Below are 18,224 nucleotides of genomic sequence, written 5' to 3'. Positions count from 1 at the left end.
TTTGTCAGTTTGTCACATAGTTTAGCAGCTGCTATATTTCTCTCTACTCACAGCCCGTTGCTCTGAGACGTGTCTGTAACATGTAACGTTAGTGAATCCTGGTTCTGTCCTACCAGAGCTCATCTACCAACTCCAGCCTCACCAAGCAGAGCTAGCGTAACCTCACTCTTCATTTTATTGATAGACTCTCAAATTTGAACAGACCACTGCAGAATAACTGCTGACTGTGGGTTGGAGGAAACATTAGCACAAAGTTTAGCCAGTGTTTGAGCTGACACTCTTTCTCTCTCTTGTTTCTCTTTCTTCTGCTTTTCTGTCCTTTTTCTGTCTGATAGTTAGGCTCCAGTGTCAAAGGTCAAAAGTCAAAGGTTTCTTTATTTATACCTTGCGGTAAATTTGGTTTGCAGGCAGGAACTCAGTAGTCCAGACAAGACACACAGATAAACAACAATACAACAATCAAATACAATATGTCCACCATCACTACAAAATAAATCACAGAAATTGTCTTGAGCAGAAGAAAAAAACAGATCTCTTTTCTTTCTACTGAACTCCGTCAGCTGGCGTGGTGTTGTCATAAAGACTTTGTCATTCTGTAAATCAATCCAGTCCTGTCCGACCAAATGGGGGAGCTGAGAAATAGCATTTGGAAATAAGCTATGTTGATGCTGATAGTCTCATTTTAAGTTGTGTATTACAATCAGGCATAGAACAGTCCTCACAGTCCCTTTAATTTTTTTTCTTTCGTTTCAATGATAGTTATTATTATTATTATTGTTGTGTTTATTGTTATTACTATTATTATTATTATTATTATTATTATTGTCATTTATTTATTTAATTATTTATCTATGTAATTAGTTAAAGCTGTATCCTTTCAATCCTGTATTTTTAATACATACATGGCGAGTGCCTGGTCGGGGCACCCCATTCTAAAATATCTGGACACACCCCTGCACGTCAGCCCAAATCTGCAAATCTGCAAATCTGCAGGTACGTTATGTTGCTTCGCTCATCAAAAGATAGATTTATGCTGAACAGAGGGTTCAACTCGTGGATTAGAGGGAGTTACAACGCAAAATTTACTTTCCCCAGGTAATAGTCAAACAACTCCCCAAGCATGCAACGCGTCTCTGTCTCTCTCTCTCCAGTTAAATTGATGTGGATCGCCCATCTGCGTCCCGTCTGCCTCTCCACAGTCACAAACAGGATGATTGCAGACATTTGTCACAAAATACTTGGAGGGCGCGTAAAAATAATAAAAGCCATAATAGAAGTTGTGCTCTACAAAGCCAGCAGTGTGCCTGGACATATCGTTGGCTTCTAATCCCTCCAAAACCGACATGTCAGTCCGAGACCCATCGAGAACGGGAGACCCCAAGACCGAGACAAGACCGAGACCAAAGACTGTCGAGGCCGTGACCAAACCGAGACCACGAAAAAGTTGTCTCGAGACCAAGACCGGTCTCGAGAACTACAAGCCTAGTGTATGAACGGCCGGTTCTGCCTGACGACGGCCGCTGCTATCGTGGGGGGTGCTGTCACCAGTCGAACCGGCCGTCAGCAGACCGGCAGCACCGGCCGTTCTGGACTTCTCCAGAACTTCCAGATGGCCAGTCCAATGATCCAATCCAATGATAAACATCATTGATGTTTATCATTGGATTGGCAAGTCAACATCTTCTGAGCTCAAGTCAAAAACAAGGACGCTAGTCCAACCATGATAACATACACTGTCAAAAAAATTACGGGAACACCTCAACAACACAGTGTAACTCTGAGTCAATCACACTCCTGTGAAATCAAACTGTCCACTCAGGAAACAACACTGAGTGACAATCAGTTCCACATGTTGTTGTGCAAATGGAATAGATAACAGGTGAAAATTATAGGCATTCAGCAAAACACCCTCAATAAAGGAGTGGTTCTGCAGGTGGTGACCACAGACCACTATTCAGTTCCTGAGCTTTCTGCCTGATGTTTTGGTCACTTTTGAATGCTGGCGGTGCTTTCACTCTAGTGGTAGCATGAGACGGAGTCTACAACCCACACAAGTGGCTCAGGTAGAGCAGCTCATCCAGGACAGCACATCAATGTGAGCTGTGGCAAGAAGGTTAGCTGTGTCTGTAGGTGTAGTGTCCAGAGCATGGAGGAGCTACCAGGAGACAGCCCAGTACATCAGGAGACGTGGAGGAGGCCGTAGGAGGGCATCGACCCATCAGTAGGACCACTACCTCCTCCTTTGTGCAAGGAGGAACAGTAGGATCACTGCCAGAGCCCTGCAAAATGATCTCCAGCAGACCACATATGTGCATGTGTCAGCTCAAAGGGTCAGAAACAGACTCCATGAGGGTGGTGTGAGGGCCCAATGTCCACAGGTGGAGGTTGTGCTTACAGTCCAGCACCGTGCAGGACGTTTGGCATTTGCCAGAGAACACCAAGAATTCTCCACTGGCGCCCTGTGCTCTTCACAGATGAAAGCAGGTTCACACTGAGCACATGTGACAGACGTGACAGAGTCTGGAGACGCCGTGGAGAACGTTCTGCTGCCTGCAACATCCTCCAGCATGACCGCTTTGACAGTGGGTTAGTAATGGTGTGGGGTGGTGTTTCTTTGGAGGGACACACAGCCCTCTACGTGCTCTCCAGAGGTAGTCTGACTGCCATTAGATACTGAGATGAGATCCTCAGACCCCTTGTGAGACCACATGCTGGTGCGGTTGGCCCTGGGTTCCTCCTAATGTAAGACAATGCTAGAGTTCATGTGGCTGGAGTGTGTCAGCAGTTCCTGCGAGACGAAGGCATTGATGCTATGGACTGGCCCGCCCGTTCCCCAGTCCTGAATCCAACTGAGCACATCTGGGACATCATGTCTCGCTCCATCAACCAATGCCACGCTGCACCACAGACTGTCCAGGAGTTGGCAGCTGCTTTAGTCCAGGTCTGGGAGGAGATCCCTCAGGGGACCATCCACCACCTCATCAGGAGCATGCCCAGGCGTTGTAGGGAGGTCATACAGGCACGTGAAGGCCACACAGTCTACTGAGCCTCTTTTGACTTGTTTTATATATCGTCAGTGATATGTGCAGTTTTTCAGTATTGAGTATAACTACCATCTCAAAGTGAAAACAAGCAGAAAATGCTACGACGGCAGTAAAGCGGAAGCAAATCCCTCTAAAGCCAATCAGCGGACATGGTTTAGTCATGCGGTGACTCGGCGGCAGCCTTAAGAACAACAACAGACTTTTACGCTCACATGGAGGAAATGGAGGAATCTCCCGACTCTGCAGCGAAGGGGAATGACCTAGTACCAAGACGTGGGTCCACATCCATAGCGTGGAAATGGTTTGGATTTCCAAAGACAGACGCCAGTCAAAACAACCTGATACGCAAGATATGTCGTAAGAAGGCCACTGTGAAAAACATTCCTACGACTAATCTTTTGCAGAGAGCACGAGGAATTTTTAAAAGTACGTGACTCCAAAACATCCACAAGCTCGACTCAAAGAGTGAGTCAATCAACACAGCAGCAAAGCCTCACCCAGTCCTGCAGCAAACATGTATCACATGACAAAGCAAGTAAACGGTGGCAAGACATTACCAACGCCATCACAACTCAACTCACAAAACACTGACGGAGAAACTGCAGAATGTCAAGCACTTTTTGATGACCACCGATTTGTGGTCGAGCCGAACCACCGAGCCTTACCTCTTCTTGATTGTGCACTTTATCAATAAATCCTGGCTGCTGTGGAGCTGCTGTGGAGCTGCTGCTTGCAGACGTCTTACTTTGAGTTACATTCATTGTATGAAAAGCGCTTTATAAAGCGCTTTATAAATAAAATTTGATTGATTGATTGATTGATACTTTCCACTACGGATGTCCCGATATTACATTTTCACTTCCGATACGATACAGATACTGTAGCATTGAGTATTGGCCAATACAGATATTAATCCGATACGATATCAGCCTTAAACATGCATACTTTTATTACTTATTTGGTAGTATGTCTGTCATGTTAGAAAAGGCTTGATTAAGTGATATTATTCAAACAAAGAACAGTAGTCAGCAACAGTAGGTATGAGGATAAACTGACCCTTTTATTATTAACCAATAGGTAACAGAAACTGCTTATATCAGAGTGCTTATAGCTGAGATTTTAGATGCATTCCGATACTTTACCGATGTTTCTTTTTTTGCTGATAGAGGACCGATATCCAATATCAATATCGGACTGGGACACCTCTACTTTCCACAGGACCACACAAGTGACGCCTTTGCACTTGGTTTGAGAGAAACCCTTACTGCGTAGTCACTTAAAGAAAAATGTATGGCATGCATGACAACCGACGGCGGTTCAGTGCACTACGGACGAACAGCTGGACCAAGCTGCCATGTTTTGGACACCGGCTTCATATTGCGAACAGTGAGTCATCTTAATAGATCCATCAGTAACACTATTTTGAAGTTTTATTTAAAGACTGACATAATTCCATCATATTCATGACATGACACCTGCTATTAACATGAATAGGGCTTTATGAAGGCGCTATATAAATTTGTTTTTATTATTATCATTATGTGTCATTTATTATTATTATTATCATTATGTGTCATTTGACAGAGCAGAGCTACAGAGCAGAGCTACAGAGCAGAGCTACAGAGCACTGTCCACGATTGCTTTTCATTCATTATCTACTTGACATCTATACATCTAATCCTAGACATCTAATCACCGCCTGCCAGCTTGTTTTTCAGCAAGCTAAGGCTAGTTGTGTCCACGATTGCTTTCATTCATTCATCGAGCCGGGCTCAAATCTAGACACCTACTCGCCGGCTAACCACACGCTGGCTCCTAGCTGTTAAGGCTAGTCGTTACACAGCCCTGGAAGATCGACTGGAGTACCTTGATACCCCCAGGCCCCAAACATCCAGGACATCGACTATCAGCAGCGGGCCCTGTTACTGGGGCCCCCGCCGGTAAGTCTCGCAAAGCCGCTCTGTTTTCTCCTGCTGGTGTTTCTCACTGCTAACGCTGAGCCACCTCACCGCTGCGGGCTCCGTGTTGGAGCCCCTGCGCGTAAGTGCCTTCGCCAGCCCACCCTCTGCCTGCTACCGCTATCCTCATCGCCGTTACTATACCTTGCACTGTGCACTATCTGCTCCGTACTGGCCCTCTTTTTACTCTGCTCCCAGGTGCTACATTTGGCCGCAAGCCCAACAAAGACATCAGACGGAGCTCCGAAGACTCCAAACCCATGGCTCCACTTACCTCCCCATCCTGTGACTCCTGCTCCCGCCTGGCCGGCAAAATCCTGGAACTCGAAGGACGGATCTCCACACTCTACAAAATCCAGGAAGCCGAACGTCTCATGGACACAATCACCTTTAATCCACCTCACATCGAGACCCCCGCTTCCCCACCGGACCGTCCAGCTGCTACTGCCTCTTCTTCGCCCTCCTTTCAGCCCGAATCCTGGACACGGCTCGGGGCTAAGCCTAAGTACCTCGTCAGCTCCACTCCATCCCAGCACGGACTCCATTCTTCGCCCGCTGCTGACAGCGGGAACGGGGCGCGGTGCTCCCGCAACTCCTCTCACTTTGGCATCACATTGGAAAATAAATACGACATCCTCGCCCTTAACGACTTCCCTCCTCTCCCCACTGTCTCCCGAATGACCCCACCATCATCTGGGATCCTTTCGACGGCCGTCCCTGTTCACTCCACCCGTCCCAGAAGACGCCGCTCCACACTGCAGTTCACACCCGCGCCGCCTCGGACAGCCTCTCCCCCGTCCATTCCGCTGCCTGTTGCAACCTCCTCCTCACCGTCCTCCGCCCCTCCGTCCAGGCCTGAAAGCCGTCGGTCATCTCCCCAACCGCTTTTTCCTCCTACCACTCTCATAGTGGGCGACTCCATTATCAGACGCGTACGCTTTTTCAACGCCGTCACACACTGTGTCCCCAGAGCCACGGTCCCTGACATCCTCTCCCGGCTCCCAGCTCTGTTGAAGTCTGTCCCATCTTCTGTCCTCACAATTATAGTTCACATTGGAACAAACGACACGGCGCTAAGCCACTCAGAGTTGACAAAGATGGACTTTGAAAGACTTTTTAGCGCTTTAAAAAGCTGCGGCTTGCGCGTCTTCATTAGCGGTCCCACCCCCACACTCGGTCGCGGATCACAGCGCTTCAGCAGACTCCTCAGTCTTCACACCTGGCTCCAATCTACCTGCATTTCCCACCAAATAGCCTTTATTGATAACTTTAGTCTTTTCTGGAACCGGCACACACTCTTCAGTTCAGATGGCATCCACCATTCCATACTGGGCACCCGCATTTTCACTGCTAATATGCAACATGCTGTTCACTCGATTGCACCTGCGTGACTGTTTACGTTCCCCCCACACGCCCCTCCCCCGCCCCCTTCTTCTACTCCGCTATCACCACCACCAAGCACTGCTCTTCGCGAGAGCTCCCCCCTCCGGCCTCCTATGTCATTACAACTAATGTCATTATTTTCTCATCCCATTCCCGTCATCTCAGAGGAAAACATTATAAGACCTTTCCAGCAAGGAAAACGAGCTAAACGTGGAGTCGACTTTAGTGTACTCCGGCCTCTGCAGTCCACACACCCACCAAACCTCAAAATAGAACTGTTTAACACCCAATCTCTCACAAATAAATCCTGTCTTATACATGACCACATCTTAGAAAAAAACATTGATGTAATGTGTCTGACTGAAACCTGGCATCAGCCAGAAACCTACTCTGTTTTAAATGAAGCCTGTCCTCCCGGTTACAGCTACCTAGAAAGAGCCCGCAGCACTGGTCGTGGCGGCGGCCTAGCTGTAATACACTGCAGTAACCTGAAATTGACCCCCCTGTCTCTGCCTGAATTATCTACCTTCGAATGCCTTGCCTTCAAATGCAACCCCCCTTTTCCTGTGACTGCTCTTCTAATTTACCGGCCACCCAAACCCAACCCAGCATTTTTCTCTGAAATAAATGAGCTTCTCACCTCTCTCTGTGCCACATGTGCAAATATCATTATACTTGGAGATCTGAATATTCATGTGGACACCCCCTCCTGTCACCTTGCAGCTGAATTCCTTCAATTACTGGACTGTCTTCATCTCAAACAACATGTTGATGTTCCCACACACAACAGAGGTCACACGCTTGACCTTATAATCACCAACTTTGCCCCCATCATAAATCTGTTGGCATATGATATAGGAGTGTCAGATCACAGAATAATCTCACTGGAGTTGAAATTGTCCCAACACACCAAGCCAAAACGCCAAATTCACTTCAGAAACATAAAAAACATCAACCCAGACACCATGACTTCTGACCTCCTGCAAATCCCCCCTGTAAATTTCACATCCACTACTGACGCAGTTGACTTCTACAATAACACCCTGAGCAGAATCCTGGACCTCCATGCCCCCATCAAATCACGAACAGTCACCTTCTCACGCTCTGCCCCCTGGTTCACTTCAGAGCTTCGGACCATGAAAGCAGCCGGGCGTGTACTGGAGCGGCGAGCTGCACATTCTGGACTCACTGTTCATAGACAAGCCTATCGACAACACCAAAAAGCCTATTCAAAGTCACTGAAACTAGCACGGTCACAATTCTACTCCAATATCATCAGTAAAAATCCTGGTAACTCAAAGCAGCTTTTCTCCACCATAAACCATCTCCTCAAGCCACAGACTCTCCCAAACATCAACACCACAAAAGAGCAGTGCAACAGTTTCATTTCTTTCTTCAGAACGAAAACTGATACCATCCGCTCCCTTCTCTCCAGCTCCCCTCCTATAATTTCTCCTACTGCTGACCCACAGATTAGAACTCTCCAGCCACTTTCCTCCTTTACAGATACCTCTGAACAAGAGGTTGAGGACATCATCCGCAGGATGAGACCTTCCACTTGTGCCTTGGACCCTCTTCCGACAGTACTGGTCAAATCAAATATCCATGCTCTCAGCCCCTTGATCACCCAAGTCATCAACCACTCACTCCAGGCTGGTCATGTTCCATCTGCTCTTAAAACTGCTGTGATCAGACCCCTTTTAAAAAAACCCACATTAGACCCAGAAATCCTCTCAAACTACAGGCCCATCTCCAACCTCCCGTTCCTGTCCAAAGTACTGGAAAAAGTAGTTGCTGCCCATCTCCAGGACCATCTAAACTCAAACTCCATCTTTGAAAAATTCCAGTCCGGTTTCCGTTCTTCCCACAGCACTGAAACAGCTCTGGTCAGAGTCACAAATGACCTACTGATGGCAGCAGATGCCGGCACACCATCACTCCTCATCCTCCTGGATCTCTCCGCCGCTTTTGACACGGTCGACCACAACATCCTCCTTCAGCGCCTCCACCACACCGTAGGACTCTCTGACTCTGCCCTGAGCTGGTTCAAATCTTACCTGTCTGGAAGAAAAGAGTATGTTTCTCTGGGGGATGCAAAATCTGAGACACACACCGTCACCTGTGGTGTCCCTCAAGGGTCAATTCTTGGCCCCACCCTTTTCATCCTATACACCCTTCCACTTGGAAGTATCATCAGCCGCCATGGAGTATCATTCCACTGCTATGCTGATGATACACAGCTCTACATTAAGACAGACCCTTTTTCATCTGCAGCCCCACTATCATCATCATCATCTTCATCATCATCATTGGCTCTGAGCACCTGCCTTGAGGAGATAAAGGCGTGGATGTCAAACAACTTCCTGCAGTTAAACAGCTCCAAAACTGAAGCCATTTTAGTTGGCACACCGCACCAGGTCCAGTCATCCAGCATTACCCACATTAACTTCTCTGGTCAGCACATTCCTCTTTCATCAACAGTCACCAACCTGGGTGTAAGGTTCGACAGCCACCTTACCTTCCACACTCATATAAAACACATCCATAAGACCTCCTTTCACTTCCTCAGAAACATTGCAAAACTCCGTCCTCTACTCAGTCTTTCAGATGCGGAAAAACTGGTCCACGCCTTTGTCTCCTCAAGGCTTGACTACTGCAACGCACTCCTCATCGGGACTCCTAGCAAGGGCCTACAAAAACTCCAGTACATCCAAAACAGCGCCGCTAGGATCCTGATGAGGGTGCGGAAGTACGACCATATAACACCCATCCTTCACTCTCTCCACTGTCTTCCGGTCTCATTTAGGATTCAATACAAACTCTCCCTCCTAACCCACCACTGCATCCATGGAAACGCCCCCCCATACCTAAAAGAACTTCTCAAACCACAAACTTCATCACGCCTCCGCTCTGGTAACAACTACCTCCTTCTGCCCCCCAGGACTAAACTGTGTACAATGGGTGATCGGGCATTTAGCTCAGCCGCTCCTTGCTTGTGGAATGCCCTCCCTGAACACCTGAGGGCTCCACAAACAACAGACTCTTTTAAGAAGGGCCTAAAAACCTTTCTTTTTAAAAAAGCTTTCACTGAAGGCATTTAACCTCTTTGTAATCTTGTTGTTTTTAACCTTGTTTTATTGTCGCACTTTGAGATCGCTTTGATGAAAAGTGCTCTACAAATAAAATTTATTATTATTATTATTATTATTTGCTAAATTATAATTTCTTTACAGCAAATGTCAAGTTATCCTGTGTATGCCTTGCCTTCTGAAAAATTTCTAATTTGCGGAACAGATGTCATAATTAAGTTAATGACACTTAATGGCAAATTTAATGAAGCCCTATTCATGTTAATAACAGGTGTTATGTCATGATTATGATGGCATTATGTCAGCTTTATAATAAAACTTCAAATAAAGTGGTACTAATCCATCCTCTGTAAAAAAAAAAATTGCACAATAACATACACACATTTAAAATTTCTCCTGTGCACATAAATACTGTGAACAAAAGCGTCTGCCAAATGAAATTGTAAATTGTAGAATAAATATGATAGACGTTTTTTGACACAATAAACAATCATAATCCTTCCACAAACAACTGCATTATAATGCAGTTATAATGTCGTGGCCTGCTACTTTTTAACTGCTGCTGCTAGTACTAGCCTAATACTACTACCACAAATAGCACAAATATTCCTTTATGATAAAAAAAAAAAGTAATAGTAATATGTCCACATGCCTGGGAATGTCAGGTCACAAAATGTTTAATTGGTTCACAAATGTTTTGCTTTGATGAAATGTTTTCCAGAGAGGAGCATGTGTGATCCAAGAGTGGACCGTGCCATTGGAGTTTGTAAGAAGGTGGTGGGGGCTTTTTCCAGCAGCTGGAAATTGAAGAAAGCCCTCAGTGATGCTCAAGAACAACCGAAGCTTCCTGACCACAAACTAATCACTGAATCACCCACAAGATGGGGCTCCAGACAGCGCATGATTGAGCGATTTGTTGAACAAAAGAAGGCCATCCGTCATGTGCTGGGTGAAGACAGAAGGCGCCGTCATCTCATTCCAACAAGATCTTGAGGTGCTAGAATCAGTAAGCAAAGCCCTTGGTCCTCTGTTAGAGTTTACAGGTGTGCTTTCAGGTGAGAAAGTTGTCACAGTGTCCTACCTCAAACCGGTCCTGTCATTGTTCAACACTGAGGTCCTGGCAGATAAGACTGATGACACAGACCTAACCAAAACAATCAAAGAAACCTTTCTAGACTACCTGAACACAAAATACAAAGACGACATTGACCTCTTGAGTTTGGCATCCACACTTGACCCCCACTTTAAAAACCGCTACAACGATGAAGACCAGGTTGAAGCAGTTTCATCAGCCATCACCACTGAGCTGCTGACCACGGAAACAGAGCAAGGCCACATTTCCTCAGGCCCATCTACCACAACAGCTCAGGTCACCACAGCAAAAGGTGCAGCAGGAGATGAACACCACGGAGCCACCCAAAAAGGCCAAAAAATCACACGAGAGAAGGGGAGTCACCTGCCACTTCAATTGAAAATGAGCTCAAGAGCTACCTGATGATCCCTGAGGTGGACAGTGATGTCAGTCCTCTTCAGTGGTGGGAATCACAAGAGGCGAATTTCCCCAGGCTGGCAAAACTGGCCAGAAAATATCTCTGCATACCTGCTTCAAGCAGTGCTTCAGAGAGGGCATTCAGACAGAAGGGAATGTTGTAACCTGTCACAGGGCTTCACTGAAGCCTGATGCTGTGGACAGACTCCTGTTTTTGGCTACAAACTTGAAGTAAAGCTAAAGCATCATGAACAGTTGGCTTTAATTTTTTTCTGCACAGTTTGAGCCTAATTTGTATGACAGTGCTGCTGTAGTGACAATACTTGGTTATTGTTTTTCTGTTTGATTAAGCGTTTTGGTTTACATTTTAATGGTATTTTAATTTGTTATTTGTTAGAAATCTTAATTTATTGTTTTGGTTTTGTTTTTTTTTCAAAAGCTTACGTAAGATAAATGGATGGAGCAGACCTTATGGCATATCCTCCTGTGATTAGTTGTTCATCAAATGTTGTTGGGCAGTGTTTTACAGAAGGCCATGACTTGTTTGTGTGCAATGTGAATGTTTTATATAAAGCACTTTAAAAATAAAAAAGAGCTGTTGTGTAAACAGGAATTTACAGCAGTTTTTTTGGGGGGGGAAGTCACATTTTAAGGAAGACGATCGTTATTGTGAAAATAAAAAAAACTGAGATATTGTTTATTCTCCATATTGCCGAGCCCTACTACAGACTCAACAGACTGACTTTCCCAAAACTCAGAGACTAGGGGTTTCAGAAAAACTTCCATCTCTGAAACAATTGGGTGGTGACGGCATACAAGAATAAACAATCCCCAACTTTTTTTTCCCCATTTTTAGATTCTGAAATCACAATTCTGACAAAAATCTCAGAACTCTTATGTAATGGGCCACAAAACTAGGTCATTTGGATCACCACCACAGAGATGACCAGAAAAGCTCTAAGGCAGATGAATGATTTTCAGTGTGTCAGTCTGACCCAAACAATCTTCATCTCTCTTTCAGCTCCTCCGTGTCGGCCTTGGTAGGCCAACGCTCTACTCTCCTGGATGGTATGCAGACAGATGCTCCACCCCCTCCCATCCCACACCTTCCACCTGTGAACTTGTCTCTGGACCAGAACTCTTTGAGGTCATCTCCACGGCAACAGCCATGGCCTTGTCATCATCAGACGGCAGAGACATCGTTGGGTCTGGGTGGGGACGAAGTCCAAGGGCTTACACATACACACACATGGAGTCACGTGACACAAACACAACCTCAGACTTAATGCCTTTTTTGGCTCGTTACACTTCAGTTGCTGAGGGTTGGTGCGCACGCGCCCAAGTGAGGCGCCCCTTGGTGTCTGTGCAATGACATTTGTGCAAGTCCCTCAGTTTTTTTGTTTGTTGCTCATGTGCTTATATGTCAAGGTGTTTTTTCTTAATCTCAAACTTTGCCCTCCTCTTAGAAAGCATAGTCTGGAGTTAGCCCTTTTTTTTCTCCTCTTCTCTCCTCTTGTATTCCCTCTTTTCACCTGAGTGGGGGCACTGCGCATGCTGCTGTCCCCCAGTTCTCCTGTTCTTGCCCCCGTCTGTCACTGTATGTCCTTGGATGGGATGTAACTGAAATGTAATCACGTTGCTCTGGAACCCTTTGTATTGAATTAAGACTAGAAAACGAGAGGAATGTTGACACTTGAACATCAGCTGACCCTCTTTTTTTTTTTAAAGTGAATCCTAAAGGATGCTTTGGGAAAAACCGGAGCAAGCCCGGAGAAAACCCTGAAGGCAGCGAGATGGTTGATTTAATTCAAGATGTTAACATCCTCTGTGTTGAGGAGTGCAAAAGGCAGCTAACACATTTAGCATGTAGCTCTCCTTCTTGAGAAGGCCCTGCAGATGGACTTGAAGAATCTGCTGAAAGCGCTGGGCCTTTTTGGTGTCATGCTGGTCTTGAAAACGGAGACGATGTAGTCCTCAAACTCTTTGTTCTTCATTTGTAGAAGAACCACTCCTATGGCTCCTATTTTGAGCTTCTTGTTCAGGTCCTTAAAAATGGCTTTCTCAATTTTGCTGAAGTTTTGAGGTGTAACTTTAAGGTCTGCATCCTTAACTTCAGCCCAAATCTTTTCAAACAAATACTGGATGATGGTGTCTGTTTTCTCTGAGGTGTAGGTTATCCCTGGGTTGTTAAAGATCTTTGAGACCAGCATCTCTACCAGCACTTTGACAGCTGTTACTTTGAAATGTTCCTTGGCTTGGTCATCCAGAGTAAGATTGGTCACACTAAAACTCTTGGTGGTCAGACTTGCCATGTGCTCTGACAAAGCCTTTACGACCCTGTCAGTGTGGGTCCTGGCCTGAAAGGCGAGCCACCACCTCATCAGGCCCAGGAAACACCACACACTGGCCTGTATGTCTCCCACAAGATTGGGGTGGACCTCCCTGCAGTATGGTGGCTCTGGGATCAACTCGGGTATCATCCCAGCTGCGGCGTGTGCGTGTAAAAGTGCACTGAGCTCATTGGTAAAATGGAAGGTGGCTAGCGTCCAGTCCTTCATGGTGGGAAATGAATAAGCCTTTGAGATGTCTTCTAGGTTCTCCATATGAACTTCAGAGATCAGAGAGTCAATGCTTTCATGCAAAGACTCGTTGGTCTTGCTGCTCCTGGCCTTAGAGTCTCTAGAGGATTTCCTCCTTAGCGTTGCTCCGATGCGCTGGATGGACAGTTTGGCAAAGCTTTTTGTAAAGAAGGTGTGCACTTTGTGGAGGAATTTTTTCATGAACCCTTCTTTCTTCTCCTTTTCAGATGTTCGGCTTCCAGCATCTCTGTCTTCTTGATTTCTAACCTCCTCGATGACGGACTGAGCGATGTCCTCAGCAACAACTTTGATCTCAAAAGAAGAGTAGTCCTCCAGTAGTTCAGGGTTCTCCATGTCGTCCATGAGAGGATTGCTCATTGCTTTAAATTCTTTCATTACTATTTCCTGAACGACTCTGGATGTGGCTGTTTTGAGGCTGTCCTCTGTTGATCCTGAGGAACAATGAGGTATTGGTTCCTCTGTCTGTGACTCCTCATCATCGTCACTGTCAACCAGGATGAAATGTTCTGCACTCTCCCGATGGTCCGACTCCACCTTTGTGACATTAGTGGCCTTTTTTCTCCATTTTCGCGCTGTGCCTAGAGATCTGCACACGTTTTTCATCGGCCCTGTCATTTTTTGCAACATATTGCAAGTCAGCTTTATCATCTTCTGAAGGATCTGAGGGTGTACGATCTTCTGCATTTGAGGATCTGATCTTGATGAAAAAGAAGCCCTGACACCTTCAGAAACCTCCTCAACAATTAAATCTGTCAGGCTCTTGGCGCTCGCACATCTAACTTTGTCACTAAAGTTCAGAACCTGAGCAAAACTTTCGGGAATTATGTCACCGATGATTGTCCTGATTTTCTGATCCAGTGAGGCGCCTTCTGTACTCTGCAGACACTCCAGCATGTTGTTGGTGAGTAAAACAATGATTTCAAGAATCAGCTGAGCTAACTGAAGTTTGGTGGCTTCAGTAGGCTGACCTCTCTTTATCATGTCCCACTCTTCAGGGGTCATGTTTCCAAAAAAGGTCTCAATAAGTGGACGGACAGAAGCGAGCGCTCTGTTTACTGTCTGTTCTAGTCCCTGTGAACATCCAGCTTCGTCCATTGTGGGCTCAGTCCCAGTGGATGTCTGTTTTGTGTTTGTGTTCATAGTGGAAAATATTTTTTTGCTCTTTACGCACGGTTTGTCTCGTTTTGCTGCAGATTTCAAAATGATCAAGTCTGTCTGTGTCTCTGCTACTATGCTCTGATAACTCCTTCATCTCATCACAGATGAAGGGCATTCCATCAGGTGATGATGTCACAGTCAGTCTTGGCCGACATTTAAATCAAAACATTCCAGAACTCTGCTCTCTCAGTCTGAACCAGAGACTGAAAAAAAATGGACGCTCACTTGCTCGGCTCGGAGTGAGGTCTCCACAAAAACTGCTCCCCCTGGTGACTGGCTGCAGTATAGGTTTAAAAATCCATCTTTCCAGTCATTCCAGATGGGCTGTGGTCAAACTTTAAAAAATGAATACACCTCGTAAAAATGTTTCTCATGTCTGATTGTTGTGGTGATTTGAAGATATCATTTGGCTGTCTTGTATTCAAGTCCTCTTTTTTCTGAAAAGTTTAGTTTTCATTAGTCATACGAGGTTAAAAACGAGACTTTATGTAACCTTTGACGATGATTGACAGCTGCCGTTCTTGTGTATTTTTTTCGGGGATTGTAAAATATGTCGGGAGGTAGAGTCAGGAAGTGATTCTCGCCCTACTGTCAAAGCAGACTTCAAACTTTCCTTTTTGATAAAGCTGATAGAGAAGGATCAGGTCTGGACCTTAGTTACACTTCTATAGGTTAAACTGACCCACTAAGCTCCTGTGTGCCCCTCTCCTCTGTCTGTCACTAACTTCAAATCTTAATGCCACATTAAGCCACTCACCACAGATCTTTCTAGGAGTCTCTGAGCTCTCTTGTCTCATAGGTTCCTTTGGATTTTTGCTGTAGACGGCTGGCTGCTGTGGACCTGACAGACTCCAGCTGATACGACTATTAATAGGGTGCTTCTCAAAGCTCCAAAGTTCCATCCACGCCTCCTCCACTCGCCTCCTCCACTTGCGTCTTAGTCCCGCCCACCAGAGATGCATGCCAGAGACACGAGGAAACGAAGAGAGGAGAGAGGAGACGAGGAGGTTCATTTTATGAGCATTGAGATGTCCTCTCCTCCGGAGCGTCACATGACGTCAGTCTTGGTGTGATGGCGGCGTCACAGCTTGATAAACCGGTCTGAACGCAGGGAGAAACTAAATTAAGGAAAATAATGTAAACAACAGGGCGCTCGACCACGGAAAATTCATATTCACTTTTAGATCAGTTTAACATGAATATGTTCATGAATGAAAAAGAAAAATGTCACGTTTTCCCAGGCCCAGAGTGATAGTTTTTAATTCTTATGTTGGGGCCACTTTGTGTTCATAAATAATGTATTTATTCTGCTATAAGCACTGCTTAGCGCACTGGTGGGACAGGAGGAGAGAGAAGAGGAGCTGTCTGCAGCGGTGCCTTTCATCCATTACGCGCACGCAGAGGGACAGAGGTGAAACTGTTGCTGTATCAGCCAAAAATTGCATGATCTCACACCGATCACTGATAAAACAACAGTTTGCTACTGTATGACAATTGCGTGGTTATGTGTTATTTTTAAAGGCGTTATTGAACTGGCTGGAGTGGGCCAGTGGAGCGCGCAGTCAGCTGACCCGAAGCCTTTCAGTTTCACTATAAGCCTGCGTGTGTTGTCTGTTGTCCGGTCTCTGTGGCTCTTTCTAACTGTCTGTTGTCATCCTCAGTGAGAATGAATGTTGTAATCATCCAGGTAAATATCAAACATGTTTGAAAATTATCGGGGCGGCTCCGACGAGTCTGTGAGACGATCGTGGGGCTAAAGATTCATCTGTCAACAGCTCACACTAGAAGATAATCTTCGCCGAACGTCGGGGCTGATTTTAGTCTCCGACCAGATTTCTTCCCTGATTGTGGGGAGGACCGAATCTGGGTTAAATCGGGTGAGAATGCTGAAGTGCGAGCCCGGCTTTACACTTAAACAGCGTATCTTGCTCCATGGTGCTCACGTTTCACACATGTGGACAGCTGACGCTTTGTGGCCGGCTCTGATACGTCACAAGGGGGCGTGTCTGTCAGTGAAAAGACTTCCGCGAAGCCTGCATTTGTGTTTCCTCGATTATGCCTCCTCCAGCTCAGTCTCCTCTCTCCTCTCTCCTCTCTCCTCCGAGCACATTTGGCGCTTTGGAATGTCCTCCAATATGGCTGCTCACAAAGTACTTCCGGTGTCGCGGAGGAGAGAGGAGATAGGAGACTGCATTTTGGCACATTGGGAAGCACCCATAGTCCTACCATCATCACCATCACCATCACCATCATCATCATCATCAACAACATCACTGCAATGCAAGTGTTCAAACTGTCCATCCCTCTCTGTAACTAAAACATGGTTTCAGAAAATGTGATGATATCAAAATAAATATTAATTGCCTGATATAAAAAGCATTATACTTGAAAGCAAACAGCGTGACAGAGGATGTACAGCCTTGAATTATGGTCACACGGACCTGGCAACCCTGAGTTCTTGGCACCCTCAGGAAACGTCGCTGCTTCTAACACAGACTTCATAACAGGCTACAACGTGTGTGGTATGTTGTGAAGTTTTGCCCCTAAAAATACGGATTTTAAATGAATAGAGACATTCTTATAAAAATAAAGGATATAAAGATAAAAGTCTAACCTGTGGCAGAGTGCGCAGTCCGGCTGATTTTGAGCACAGCAGCCAGCAGGGTCCACTCTCTGCCCAGCTCAGGCTTCCCTCTCTTAGGAAGCTGCTGGAAACGGTCGAAGCACAGTTTCGCGACTTCATCCGCGTCCACCATGTTTTTATGTTTGAAAACCGGTCCGGGAGGCTACCGGGCTACAAGAACAGGGTATCAGTGTATATTCATGCCAGGGGAAACTTAAACTTCATTTAACTTTCCCACTATACTGCTCCGAGACGACCGAGAATCACTTCCGGTTCAAATAACTAACGGTGTTACTTTCATAATAAAAGCACTGAAAATAATTATATGTGACTGATTATATATATATATATATATATATATATATATATATATATATATATATATATATATATATATATATATATATATATATATATATATATACTAATTTTATTAGGGTTACATTTCACGTCTATGGGATATACCTATCAATTATTACTAAATACTAATTTTAAGCAGCGACCAATTTTACAGTGGGTATTGTTGGTGATATTTAATCTTCATTTTATCTTCATTTAATACAGAAAGTGAACAAGTATCATAATTTATTTGGCTAAAAATGCAAACCTTGCAGTTTTTGTGCTGCCTGATTTCTCAAATGTCAAGTTTGCTCTTCAAAATTAACACTAGAATACTTGTTTGTTAATATTATTTTCATTGTTTGTTTAGAATACTCATTAAAACATGAAGTGATTCAAACTGTTTTAATAATGTTTATGGACAAAATAGTTCACTTTGTGTGCGTCCGGGAAATCTGTGTTAACTGTGTCACCCATTGGAAAAAGGCCCATAAATCAGCAATGGCTTGCTCCATAGTCACATGGCTCAAATCAAGTGAAG

At 45.2% G+C, this 18,224-nt stretch overlaps 1 protein-coding gene across 2 annotated transcripts in view; it reads right to left on the bottom strand.

The window, feature by feature from the left end:
- adat1 (adenosine deaminase tRNA specific 1) overlaps window positions 1–17,610 on the bottom strand; it is a 37,668-nt gene extending 20,058 nt beyond the window's left edge. For both annotated transcript variants that reach the window (XM_074676922.1, XM_074676921.1), the window contains exon 1: window positions 17,336–17,610. In XM_074676922.1, coding sequence (XP_074533023.1) covers window positions 17,336–17,477 — 142 coding nt within the window. In that variant the 5' untranslated portion in view covers window positions 17,478–17,610. The remainder of the gene's footprint in view (window positions 1–17,335) is intronic.
- Window positions 17,611–18,224: the final 614 nt, after the last annotated feature.

The sequence above is a fragment of the Halichoeres trimaculatus genome, unplaced genomic scaffold, assembly GCF_033239565.1.
Source record: "Halichoeres trimaculatus isolate MK-OKI-2021-1 unplaced genomic scaffold, fHalTri1.1 fHalTri1_scaffold_10, whole genome shotgun sequence".
Taxonomy (NCBI): Eukaryota; Metazoa; Chordata; class Actinopteri; order Labriformes; family Labridae; genus Halichoeres; species Halichoeres trimaculatus.
Note: the sequence above shows the minus strand (reverse complement) of the source record. Positions and strands in the feature narration are given on the sequence as shown.